The 14,241-nt window shown below is 43.7% G+C and overlaps 1 protein-coding gene across 3 annotated transcripts in view; it reads left to right on the top strand.

Annotated features, from left to right (window-relative positions):
* Window positions 1-14,241, top strand: part of WASHC2C (WASH complex subunit 2C) — a 103,451-nt gene that overhangs the window by 30,805 nt on the left and 58,405 nt on the right. For all 3 annotated transcript variants that reach the window (XM_056530408.1, XM_056530407.1, XM_056530406.1), the window contains exons 12-17: window positions 1,495-1,564; window positions 1,957-2,016; window positions 3,078-3,230; window positions 4,805-4,932; window positions 11,336-11,428; window positions 13,596-13,697. In XM_056530408.1, coding sequence (XP_056386383.1) covers window positions 1,495-1,564; window positions 1,957-2,016; window positions 3,078-3,230; window positions 4,805-4,932; window positions 11,336-11,428; window positions 13,596-13,697 — 606 coding nt within the window. The remainder of the gene's footprint in view (window positions 1-1,494; window positions 1,565-1,956; window positions 2,017-3,077; window positions 3,231-4,804; window positions 4,933-11,335; window positions 11,429-13,595; window positions 13,698-14,241) is intronic.

Here is a 14,241-nt window from a genome sequence, read left to right as displayed (position 1 = left end):
TCAGGTAGGTACGTCCCCTCATCAGGTAGGTAGGGCTCCCCTAGTAAGTAAATAATGCCCCAGATAGATATGTGTCCCCCCCCCCCAGTTGGTAGAAAGGGTGGGCTCCCCCAGTAGGCAGATATGTCCCCGAATAGGTAGACAGGTCCGCACATACATATGACCCCCATCAGGTAGGGCTCTTCAGTAGGTAGAAAGGCACCCAGATAGCTATGACCTCCATCAGGTAGGGCTCCACAATAGGTAGTCAGACCCCCAGACAGATTTGACCCCTAGCAGGTAGGGCTCTCCAGTAGGTGGGTACATAGGCCCCCAGATAGATATGACTACCATCGCTGATGAGGGTCATATCTATCTGGGGGCTTGTCTACCTACTAGAGAGCCCTACCTGATGATTAGGTGGGGCTTCCCAGTAGGTAGAAAGGCCCCCGGTTAGATATGACCCCCGTCAGGTAGGGCTCCCATTTAAACAAGTATACCCCTAAGTTTCAACCAGGGTGCCTCCAGCTGTTGCAAAACTACAACTCCCAGCATGCCCAGACAGCCGAAGGCTGTCTGGGCATGCTGAGAGTTGTAGTTTTGCAACAGCTGGAGGCGCCATGGTTGGGAAGCACTGCCCTAAGTAGATAGGTTTGCCCCTAGTGGTAGGCAGGTCCTCCCTTATATAGTAAGTAGCCAAGTTTGAGTAAGTAACTCACTTCTACTTACATCTCCCTGTTCCATGCAGGGACTTCCTGGCGAAGGTGCACACGGGGAGTGACGTCACCGCAAGTGCTGATCAGGACGTCGGCGTCCCGTCTTCCTGTGCAACATGTGCGATGACGTCACTCACTGCGTGCACCTCCGCCAGGAAGGCTTGGTATAGGCTGCAACATACAGCTGCGGTCTATAGCAGTTTAGTGACTGGGCAAGACGGTCTTTCCCCGTCATATGTGAATTCTTCCGGCATTTAGCGCTGCTTGCCTGACTAATTCACCTGCCCGGCACCCGGAACTGCATGTCCCGGGCGTCGTTTGATGCAATTGCCATAAAAGAACAAACTCCTAGGCTATGTTCACACGGCGGAATTTCCATGAGTCCAGTTGACTTCAATTGGATTTTGCTGCACTGTAAATGTAAAGCAGACATATTGTAAATTGGAATTACATTCCAACTGGTGATGGAAAGTTATACAGATTTGCAAATTACATGTGTTTTAAAGTCTTAAGCCTTCCAGTACTTATCAGCTGCTGTATGCCAGACTGCTGCTATGCAAAGCAAGAGTCTAATGTTTTAAGATAGTGAAACTAAGAAAAAGAAAAGGTGAGTGATTGTTGCATGACATTCCTTAATGAAACCACTAGGAAGATTAAGTTTTCTTTAAATTATAATTTGTATAACTAATGTGTGTCAGACTAGATTCCACTGCTGTTTTTTTCTTATGGTGTTCATTATAGTGTATTTTTCGTGTTTTATTCTTCTGATTGATGTGCATTTTTTATTTTTTGGCTGCAGGGCAACCTTTTCTCTGATGTTCAGAAGAGAGAACAGAGAGTAACGGAACCAACTCCTGTAGCAAAGCCTGGTACAGTGTCAATTTATTAACATATTTATAATATTTTACATTGCAATGTTCAAAATAAATAGGTAATAAATCTGTCTTAACGCAAGAACGGCAATCCAGTTGGGTAAGTAGAAAATCCAGACTTTATTAGCTCACGGTAAAAACGGTACAAGCAACCAGCAGATCAGACGCGTTTCAGGCGCATGCGCCTGAAACGCGTCTGATCTGCTGGTTGCTTGTACCGTTTTTACCGTGAGCTAATAGTCTGGATTTTCTACTTACCCACTCTGGATTGCCGTTCTTGCGTTTGGATTTGTGTGCACCAGGCTGGGTGCGAATCCGTGTCGGGGGTGTACGGGTGGAGCGAGCTGGACTACATTGCCAGATACTTAATAAATCTGTCTTCACTGCAGAATCCTTATCATCAGATGTAAAAAAGAAACCACCCTATGGAGGCGTTTCCCTTTTCCCAGGTATAGTGTATGTGTGTGTGTGTGTGTGTGTGTGTATATATTAACTCCAATATATTTCATACATTTACAGGTCCAGAATAAGGTTAAAAAGAACAATGCTTAGAACAATAGTTCACTGAAACACAACATAATAGACTTTCATGGAAGTTGTGCGAACATCCCCACGAGCTACAGAAACAGCATAGCTAACAGTGCTGTGATGTTTATGTAACTCCCATTAACCGTTATAGTAGTTACACAAATTGTGCAAAAACAGACCCAGACGAGGATTAAAAGGCGGGGGGGAATCGTGGATATGCCATAAATGTCCATTTTAAAGGGACAAAATTACCACTTTCAAAATGCGCTGCTTAAACATATTGATGATAATCCTATGTACCCATTTTTTACATGAATAATGTTTCAATTCTTGTTCAATGTGGCACAATAGAAAAGTATACATATTATGTTTGTCATCACATGGTTAGATATACATAGTTACATACAGTAATTTGTAAGGCTGAAAAATGACAATCGCCCCCTCCCCCATCCACTTCACCCTATTACTCTATAGTGTTGATACAGAGGAAGGCAAAAACCCAATGAGGTAAATGTTCATTTTAGGAAACAAATTCCTTCCTGATTCCAAATCTGGCAATTAGAATAAATCTCTAGATCAAAGACCCATGTAATATTACTCTCCTAAAATGTATCCAGGCCCCTTTTAAACTCTTATGGAGTTCGCCTTGCTACTTTCTCTGGCAGAGAGTTCCATAGTCTCACTGCTCTTACAGTAAAGAATCCCTGAAGGTCGATCCCACACAAACCCATGTGATATGGAGTCATACATTTACTTTCATTGAAATACCGCAATGTAGCATCTCTTAGAAAATCCTAAAACTATTTACATACAGTGGAGGTTAAACAGGCCTATCACCCCAGAATATCTAGGTGGTTATATTCAGATTCATGTTTGGAATTGTCTTGGCTCGGGACATTTGCAGCATCTTGATTTGCAGACTTCTTGTTACTGCTAATATATAAAAATCTGTTATCTGGTGTCACCATTGCTCGTGCCACAGGAGGGGAGAATGTGATCAACTCATCAGTATTGACAGAGAAGGATAAAAGAAAACAACCCACACCTCCAGATATTACCCCAAAACCCTCAGCCGGTGCAGGTCTGTTTTCCGATGATGATGCAGTCTTTGGAGCAGCCCCAACGCAACCTTCAGGTATGCAACATTTTAGTGTATTACTGCCTGAATGTAGGATATCAGGACAGAAGGAAATGTATTTTTTTTAGGACTCTCCTGATCTTTATTCTTATTTTTATACACATCTAGGGATCGACCGATCATCAGCTTGGCTGATATTATCGGCCGATAATCGCGATTTTGGACATTATCGGTATCGGCAATTATCTTGCCGATATGCCGATAATGCCCCGCCCCCCACCCAGAGACTATCATCGCCGCCGCTGCCCCATTGCCTCCCTCCATCCTCTGCCCACATACCGCCACCGCTTCCCCATTGCCTCCCCCATCCTCTGGCCACATACTGCCTCCCCCATCCTCTGCCCACATACCGCCGCCCCATCGCCTCCCCCCATCCTCTGCCCAAATACCGCCGCCACCCCATCGCCTCCCCCCATTCCCGGTGTTATAATTTCCTATTCCCGGGGGTCCGCGATCCTTCTGGCTCCTGCGCTATTGCTGTGCGTTGCGCTGCGTAATGACGAGTGACTTCCCCAATGTGATGTCACAGTCAGTGCGCACAGTGACAGCGCAGGATGCAGACGGAGCCAGAATGATCGCGAACCCCCGGGAACAGGTAATTATAACACCGGGGATGGGGGAGGCGATGGTGCGACGGCGGTATGTGGGCAGAGGATGGGGGGGAGGCGATGATTGATCTACAACGGCTTCTGCCCCGCCGGAGGGGTTGAAATAGCCGATAACTTATACCAGAATATCGGTATAAGTTATGGGCTATTGGCATGAAAGGTGACAGATTATCGGTATCGGCCCTAAAAAAATCGATATCGGTCGATCCCTTCTTAAAACATATCCATAGGTACCCAACATATGCTTAGAGTGCTTTAGCATATGCTGAGCTGGCATGCATTGGCATAGCTTTCCTTCAACTGTATAGAAAAGAGTAGTCTTCTGAGGGGAAAAAAAAATCATCTTTGCAGGGTTTTATTTTTTAATGTGAACTCCTGGGTGACGTATTTCACTGCATGTCTATACAGTGTAATATTTTGCAGCCTTCCATCGGAAGTATACTTCCTCTTTAGGTTTACAACAAGTGCTGGAGAGAGCCATAACTTTTCCTTTTTTTACAGCTGCTTTTGCTCACACAGCATCTGCCGCAGAATCCATCGATTTGATTTATTTATTTATAAACATTTTTTTAAATCTACTATAAAATTACAATCTTAGCAATCTTAAAGGGGTACTCCAAAAGATAGGGGATAAGATGTCTGATTGTGAGGGTCCTGCCGCTGGGCCCCCCCGCGATCTTCCTGATGCACCCGGCATTCATTTAGAGCAACGGGTGTAGGGTCGGAGGTCTGTGACGTCACGGCCACGCCCCCTCAATGCAAGTCTCTGGGAGGGGGCAATTACGGCATAGACTTGCATTGAGGGGGCGTGGCCTTGACGTCACAAGCGGGGCGTTATCATGATGTCACAAGCCTCCACCCCACATTGCTAGTCATCCGGCACTGAGTGAAGTTTGCTCCGTGCACCTGATGTCTGGGGGTGGAGTACCCCTTTAAATTTGACTTTTATATTCTTTGTTATAGGAAAAGCCAAGCCAGCATCAGATCTGTTTGCTGATGAGGATGACTTATTCAGTGACCGCAGTTCTATCTCTTCTACAACTGTTAAACCAAAAGAGACTGAGGCGCCGACACAAAAAACACTAAAGAAGGTGTGTATGTGATTTATGATGTATGATCATTATGAGCAAAAGTCTTTTTATAGTGGGTAAGAAGTTCACCTAGCATAGCGCGATCTTCATTTTCCCATTGTTTTAAGCAACTCTGTCTTGTGGAACAGGCACCATCTTATAGACTGGACTGCTATATAGTTTTTTGTACTAAACATTTCTGTGAAGGTTTAATTTATGGCTTTAACTGCTTAAATGGGCACTGTCATGAAAACAAAAAATTGATATGTTGTAGTACTTAAGTACTACAACATATCTCTAATATAGTTTAATAAAAAAAAGTGATTTTAAAACAGTTTAAAATCACTTTTAAATTCGGCCACTAGGGGTCGCCCTCCTAGTGGCCGAATGCATTCTGCAGTGACGTCACTACAGAATTTCGACTCATTTCAGCCGGGCAAATGAGTCGAAATTCATTCACTGCGCGCTGGCTTCCTGTCTGTCAATCAAACAGGCAGGAAGCCAGCGCAGTAAAGTCCAGGAGCAGCCGCCCTGGCCGCACAATGCACGCAGCCTGTACCTCAGCCCAGATGGAGTCTGCACTCTCTCTGCAGACTCCGGTAACTGAATTGGATTCCCCGGCACGTCCTGCATCTGGATTCCCCGTTTCTCCGCAGCTCGCCGCGCAGCGCAGAGTTCGCGGTCCCGGCTTCTTCTATCCATCTGAGCGACCGGAGGTGAGGGGAGGGGGGTGGGGGCGGAAGGTTGGTACAAATGGGTGCCTTCAGTTGTTTCCCCACTACAACTGCCAGCATGCCCTGTAAGCTAGTAGATGTCAGGGCATGCTGGGAGTTGTAGTTGTGAAACAGCTGGAGGCACCCTGTTAGAACTAAGGGCGGAAGTCCCCCCCCAGCAGGCATCAGTGACGTGGTGCCTGCTGGGGAAGTCTGCCTGGTAGTGAGCACACTACCAGGCAGACAAAATGGCAATTATTAGTCAATAAATATGAAAATAAAGGCAGGGAGGGGGTTAGGGATAGAAGGGCAATAGGCAGGGACAGAAAAAAAAAAAAAAAGAGGGTTGGTGGGAGCTACCCTTTAAAGATAAAGGGAATGTACGCCCTCGACCCGTTCCCCTTCTATGATACGGGTTTATGGGCTGACCCCCTCGTCTTAGTGGGGTGGTCCTGACTGCTATCAGCAGCCAAGACATGTGGGAAATACCAGACATTACCGATCGCAGTGATCTCCAGCATTAACCCCTTAGACGCCGTGATCAAATTGCTGAATCTAAAATAGAAAAAAAATGTATTCTGGCAGCTCAGCGGAGCGGATCGGGACCACGCCTTCCCTAATAAAAATTTTAATCACCCCTCTTTTCCCATAAAAAAATAAAAATGTGGCACCACTACATGCATAAATGTCCGAACTATAAAAATATAATGTTAATTAAACTGCACGGTCAATGCCGTACACATAAAAAAATTCCAAAGTGCAAAATTGTGTGTTTTTGGTTACTTTGTATAAACACTTACATTGATGTGATCCAAGGTTGATACAAGGTGCTCAACCCCGAGTGCAGTTGTGCACCTTCATTGGAGTGGAGGACCTGCACCTATGGATCACAATATGGTTTCACAACTGTGGTTAATGTAAACAATGACATTAACTAACCCTCAAAACTGATGTAAAATTGAGACATTAGCCAATATATCCTTATATGAAGGACACACTTGAGCCCGCACACCACGCCAAGGTTTCTCAAATGGTGCGGGTCCTATCAACTAACCTACCTGGCCAGATAAATTAAAACCGGGAACCAAATTACGGCAGCCATAGGCCCGACTTGCAGATTGCTCCTCAGTCCCCTCCAGTGTGAATCTAAGCACACATACAATGGGAGGGAGTAGACAAGCTACAAGCCCCACCCTGGTTGGTTCATTTATAGCAGGCCTCACAGGTGAAACCCTAATGGTACCCAGCAAGATAAAGGGGTGCATTAGTATAAGCCCTAAGCAAAGACATAACGGCTTATATTTGCATGAACATGGTTATAGCAGGAAAACTCAACCCCAAGTGCAGTTGTGCACCTTTGCTGGGGCGGAGGTCCTGCACTTGTAAACCGTTGCTAAGGGCGATCCCCAGCAAAAATTGCATACAATGGGGAGGATGCCTGCAAACGGTCACAAGTACCACAAAAAAATGTATAAAAAGCGATCAAAAAGTCCCATCATAGCAAAAATGGTACAGATAAAAACTTCAGATCACAGCGCAAAAAAATGAGCCCTCATACATCCCTGTATATAAAAAAATAAAAAAAGTTATAGGGGTCAGAAAAGGACAATTTTAAACAAACAAATTTTGCTGCATGTAGTTATAATTTTTTTAATGTAGTAAAACAAAATAAAATCTATACAAATTAGGTATCCTTGTGACTGTATGGACCTACAGAATAAAGATAAGGTGTCATTTTTACCGAAAAGTGCACTGTGTTGAATCGGAAGCCCCCAAAATTTACAAAATCCCACATAATTTCAATAACTTTTTTCTGGTGTCGCCATAGATTTTGTGGTGAAATGATTGATGATATTACAAAGTAAAACTGCTTGGGCAAAAAACAAGCCCTCATAAGGGTCTGTAGGTGGAAAATTGAAAGTGTTGTGATTTCTAGAAGGGGAGGAGAAAAAAACGAAAGTGCAAAAATGAGAAAACCCCTCATCCTTAAAGGGGTACTCCGCTGTTAGACATCTTATCCCCTATCCAAAGGATAGGGGATAAGATGTGTGATCACGAGGGTCCCACTGTTGGGGGGGCCCCCCACGATTCTCCGCAGCATCCAGCCTTCTAAACAAACCCCGGGTTCCTGCATAAGTGGTTGTGACATCAAGGCCACGCCCCCTAGGGACATCACGTCACACCCCCTCCATTCTTGTCTATGGGGGGGCGACACACCCCCTCCCATAGACATGAATGGAGGGGGCGTGGCCGTGACATCACTATCACGGCCTCCGGCTCTGAGCGTTCTAAACAAAATATTCAGAACGGTGGAGCCCCGTAGTACCCCTTTAAGGTGTTAAATTAACTGAACCCTGTGGCAGCCTCCTGTGTCCTTTCTCAATGATTGACTTTTGTTTAAGGAAAGGGACAGTAAAATTAAATTCTATTTGGAGCAATTACCACTTTTTTATTTTAGCAGTAATGAGGAGAAAGTTGGGTATTATGGTCATTCAGCCAAATAAATTACTTACCATGCACGGGTTTATTGGTTAGACTGCTCTATACAGTGATCTTTAGTTGCACATGATTATGTAATGGAAACTAAGAGCATTGGATTTTCTGTGAGTAGAAAGCTGCAGATCTGGGATATGTAGCTATACATTTAGGTTGTGTGTCAGGCTTAGTTCCCATTACATTTTCCCCCATACGGGAGCGCATACGGCAGGGGAGAGCTAAAAACTTGCGCTCCCGTATGCCTTTTTATGCGCTCCCGTATGTAATTAATTTCAATGAGCCGGCCGCAGTGAAACATTCGGTCCGGTCGGCTCATTTTTGCCCCGTATGTTTTTTTTCTCCGCACCTAAAACTGTGGTCGACCACGGTTTTCGGTCCGGTTGTAAAAGCGCATACGGGGCAAAAATGAGCCGACCGAACGTTTCACTGCGGTCGGCTCACAGGGTCCAACAGCATATCCAGAAAAAATGAAGGCGACCGCAGCACACAGGAGTATCCAAATAAACTAGAGGCTTGAGAATGGTGTTGTGAGAACACAGAAACGTCACACTTGCACCTTATGTTCATGGAATAACCAACTTTTATCTGGATACTCCTGTGTGCTGCGGTCGCCTTCATTTTTTCTATTTCTATAAATATATATCTCAATGGCCCTCATTTACTATTTCAAACCCGACATGTTTTGTCGGGTTGTGCGCCAGATTCTGTCGCATTGCGCCATAAATTCTGTATGCGCCAGAATTGAAAAAACTCCGACTAACTCTAAATTTTGCTTAGAAAACCCGAAAAGGGGCGTGGCTGCCGGGAGAATGGGGCATGGTCTCAGAAAGGGGGCGTGTTCCTGACATTTTCACAAAAAAACATCATATTTACTAAGGTTTCCACAGAAAATGTGGTGGATTTCAGCTGAGGTAAACCCAACAGATCAGAGCATGTGTAAAAAAAAGCTAAATGTAGGGAAAGTGCAAAATGTAGAGAAACCTTTGTAAATATCGTGGGAAATAAATTGTAGGCAATTTAAACCCACAAAGAAACCTAGTAAATGAGGGCCAGTGTGTGTGTGTGTGTGTGTGTGTGTGTGTGTGTGTGTGTGTGTGTGTGTGTATGTATGTGTGTATGTTCCAGCATCACGTCCAAACGGCTAAAGATATTAACATGAAACTTGGCACACATGTTACTTATGTCACCAACAAACATAGGATAGGTGATTTAACCCTTACTCACCCCCATTTGCCAGGATCAGGGTTTTTGTTTAAAGTCCCATACAAGTCTATAGGAAATATATGTTACTGCAGAATGTCCAAACGGCTGGAGATATTTCAATAATACTTGGTCACATGTTATTATATGTCCACTTAAAATATAGGATAGTTAATTTAACCCTTAACTACCCCCCCCCCCCATTTGTGAGGGTCGGGGTTTTTGTGTCCCATGCAAATCAATGGGAAATGTATGTCCCCACATAACTTCCGTACAGCTGGAGATATTTCAATACCTGGTACACATATTACAGGTCGGGATGGGAGGACGGGATATGACAACAATATATGAGGACTGGATATGAAGTCAAAAGCTTCCTATGTTTATTTTCCTCCACAACAAGGATGAGGAAGGATATAAAAATCAATGGGGGGATATTTATCAAAACTTGTCCAGAGGATATGATGCTGACTTGCCCATAGAAACCAATCAAATTGCTTCTTTCAGTTTTCAGAGGCCTTTTCAAAAATGAAGCGATCTGATTGGTTGCTATGGGCAACTCAGCAACGTTTCCTCTGCACAGGTTTTGATAAATCTCCCCCAGTGTGTGTGTATATGTGTGTGTGTGTATGTATGTATGTGTGTAAATGTTCCAGCATCACGTCCAAACGGCTAAAGATATTAACATGAAACTAGGCACACATGTTACTTATATGTCAACAACAAACATAGGATAGGTGATTTAACCCTTACTCACTCCCATTTGCCAGGGTCAGGGTTTTTGTTTAAAGTCCCATACAAGTCTATGGGAAATATATGTTACTGCATAACTTCCAACAGCTGGAGATATTTTGATAATACTTGGTCACATGTTACTTATATGTCCACTTAATTTAACCCTGAACTACCCCCATTTGTGAGGGGCAGGGTTTTTGTTTGAAGTCCCTTGCAAATCAATGGGAAATGTATGTTCCCACATAACTTCCGTACGGCTGGAGATATTTCAATAATACCTGGTACACATATTACTTATATGTCAAATAAAAAGATATGATGGTTAAATTAACTATTACATATACCCTTATATAAAAGATGGGTTTTTGTTTCAAGTCCCATGCGAGTATATGGGACTTTCAGTATCTTATTCCACAAGCTCCGCTCTGCATCTCCTGGTGAATGTGTCAATCCAGCTTGCAAGCCACACCCCATCTCACAAAGACACGCCTACTGTTTAAGCCCCACCCCTTTTATTAAATCACGCCCAGTCCCACAAAGCCATGTCCCCTTCTATTTTCAGCTTACAATATATTCATCACAAATCAGTCCCACGTGAGGTCGGGATGGGAGGTCGGGATATGAGGACGGTATATGAGGTTGAGTTATGAGGACGTGATATGGGGTTGGGATATGACAACAACATATGAGGATGGGATATGAAGTCAAAAGCTTCATCCTTTGTTGATTTTTTTTTTTCCCCAACAAGGATTAGGAAGGAAAAACCGGGCAACGCTGGGTACTCAGCTAATATTTATATATATGTGTATATAAATATATATATATATATATATATATATATATATATATATATATATATACATATATATAATTTATTTATTTTCTCAGGATCAGGACTTGGTGTCCCTGACATCTTCAGTATTGTGACTCTTACATACTTTACAGCTAAGACTGTTGGAATGTGTGACCTCGAATCTGGGGCCCAAAATTTTTAATGGTTATACAATTATTACACAATAATTCTTTATTTGGTGGTTTTTAGCTAGAACCCGTAAATAACAGCTAAGTTTTATGGCACCTTATTTTATTTGCTAACCGGAAGGTGGTAGTATCATGGCATACGTGTGGCATAATTTCATACATGTGTACTGTATTGTGCTTTTACTTTGCCATTTGGCATCTTGTTATGGGTGGGAGTCTCTAAAGACTATACTGGGCATAATACATACTGATGATGATATTTTTGCTGGTTCTCTATCATTTGTTTTAATTGCTTTCAGAACATACAGATACCTACAGAAAAAAGTCAGCCATCTGAACCATCCATCAAAAAGCCAACCAAGGGTCTATTCTCTGATGAGGAAGATTCTGAGGTACGCTCGCTACATATTTACATAGCTGGTATAGTTGAAAAAAAGACATGTCAATCAAGTTCATCCAATGTGGCAGAAAAGATATGGATGAAGGGGAGCGGTATGGGTAAATTTAGAAATTTGGTTTCCCTGTTGATCCAGGTTAAGGCTTCCAAAAACAAAAAAAACTGCTAAACCCTTGACCATGCTTGCAGGCTATGGGTGAGATGTATTAAAAACTGTGTAAAGAAAAGGGGTGCAGTTGCTTAAATCAACCAATCAGATTGCCTTTTTTTTTTATTTTTGAAGAGCCCTCGGAAAAATGAAAGAAGCTATTTAATTGGTTGCTGTGGGCAACTATTCCATTCTACCTCTTCATAGGTTTTAAAAAGTCCTCTATATTTATGATTAATAGATAATTGCTGGCATCAGTGATCACACTGATGTCCACCATCAACCCTTCAGAACCATGGCATTTTAAGTATCTGCAGAGCTTAGGGGGGACTCCCCTCAAGCCCCACAGATACTTGGACCACCTGCAGCGTGATTGCGGGGGTCTTATGAGACAAGATGGCGGATGGAGTTCTCCTTACCTCCTCCATTCTACTATCTGCCTATATGGTCTGCTTCTGGCTGACTATACAAATGGACCGCAGAAAACACTGATCAGTGCTGTGTCTATGCATAGCACTGAGCAGTCATAGCAATCAATAGATTGCTATAAATAGTTCCCGGTGGGAACTTTAAAAATAAGAAAAAAAAGGATTAAAAAGTTTTTTTTAAATAAGTGAATAAGCCTCTCCTCCCTCAAAATTTTTTTTAATGAAGTTTAATCTGGTATCTGTGAGCAATGCTTCACATAAAAAAAAATATTTTTCCTCCTTTAAATTTAGAACATTATTAATGTGAATATTTTTTAAGTGAAGTTTAGTAGTGAATTAATTTAGATAATTTAGTAACCAGTTTCTACATTGTGCTGTTAATAGAGAGAAACTACCTTAGTGGAGATCTTTTCATCACACTGTATGACAGTGTAGGCAAAATGTGTAGACACATGCAGTTCTCCCAGCCATAACTGCTGATCTTTAGGGAATCTGTCTTTTTAGAAGGTGCTGTTCTTAAAGGGGTACCCCGCCCCTAGACATCTTATTCCCTATCCAAAGGATAGGGGATAAGATATCTGATTGCGGGGGTCCCGCAGTTGGGGGATCCCCGCGATCTCCCTGCTGCACCCGGCAGTCGTTTAGAGCATAAGGTGCAGAGCCGGAGGCTCGTGACGTAACGGCCGCGCCCCACTCGTGATGTCACGCCCACGCCCCCTCAATACAAGTCTATGGGAGTACTACCGTCACGCCCCCTCCCATAGATTTGCATTGAGGAGGCACAAGCCTCCACCCCAAAGTTCGCCCCGTGCACAGGATATCTAGGGTGCCGCATCCAAGATCGTGGGGTTCCCCACCGGCGGGATCCCTGGGATCAGGCATCTCATACCCTATCCTTTGGATAGGGGATAAGATGTCTAGGGGCAGAGTTCCCCTTTAAGGAAAATGCTTTTAAATCCAGGCAATTATTAAAGGCTAATATCTCCAACCCACATTTCAAGTCAGAAAGGGGCAATCTCATCTGCAGAGCCATCAAACTTTAGAAAGTTGCCACTAGCAAAAACAAAAAGTAAAGAATGCACAGCAAACCTTTTGGGTTCTAAACTCCATGGTGCAGAGCATCCGGCCCACAGAGTGTAAGGAGTTAAGGACTTCCCAGGTATTTGGTGTTTTCAGAAGTTATTTTCCTCCAGCCCTTTGTCCGATGGCCTCCCCCCCTCTGTGGCTCTCAATTCTCTTCAGGTTCTTTCTTGGGACGGGTTGTGCACTGTCCATGGCCACTTCCTTTTGGATGCTCCATTTCTTCCCCTATTGCCACTCTGGATGTATTGTATGTGGATCTATTTGAATCCCTCCAGAATTTTAGGCTCTGGCATCTGCACATGTAATTTTTGGTAATAACACTTTTCAGGGTTTATTACATTAATGCAATCATCATTGTTGTCATTCATTAGAATATCTTCTCATAACTAAAACACACGTTCTTCATACGGACTTGCTTTCTATTGTATTATACGAATCCACAATACATATTTTGATATAAAGAAACCTTCACCTTTTTATATCAGATTTCTATGCTTTTATAGTCAGATTTGTTTTCACCAAGCCAAACAGCTAGCAAGTCTAAAGCAGCAAGTGTTCCAGCGACCAAGACTAGTAAACCCTTATCTCTGTTTGATGATGATGATGTAAGTCATTTTTTTTAAACTCTTCTGTCTTATTTTACTATGAATCTTGTATTGTGACTTAAGTCCATACAGTATGTTTAGGAGGCCTTGCCATATCTATACAGTGACCCCCCGACCTACGATAATCAACATACGATGCTTTTTTATGTCAGGGCCATCGCATAAATGGCTATCCGGCAGCACAGACTGCTTCAGCTGCCGCCGGATAGCCGTTTACGCTGCCCCGTGTGGTCCGCTGACGATCACTTACCTGTCCTTGGGGCTCCGGCACATCCTCTTCGGAATCCCCTCCATCGTCGGCGCTCTCCATCATAGTCATCACGTCGCTGCGCACGCCGTCCCGTCATCCAATAGGAGCGGCGTGCATAGTGACGTGATGGCGGCGACGGAGAGTGAGGATGCTGGGGAAGCAGGGGCCTTGCCGGAGCGTCGGGGACACCCCGGGGACCCGGCGACAGTGATGGAAGGCGACATCCAGGGCAGTAGTGACGGTCCGGAGCGGCGGGGACAGGTGAGTACAACTTCTTATACCAGTGGTCTTCAA

The sequence above is a fragment of the Hyla sarda genome, chromosome 7 (assembly GCF_029499605.1).
Source record: "Hyla sarda isolate aHylSar1 chromosome 7, aHylSar1.hap1, whole genome shotgun sequence".
NCBI lineage: Eukaryota > Metazoa > Chordata > Amphibia > Anura > Hylidae > Hyla > Hyla sarda.
This window is presented reverse-complemented; position numbering and strand designations above follow the sequence as displayed.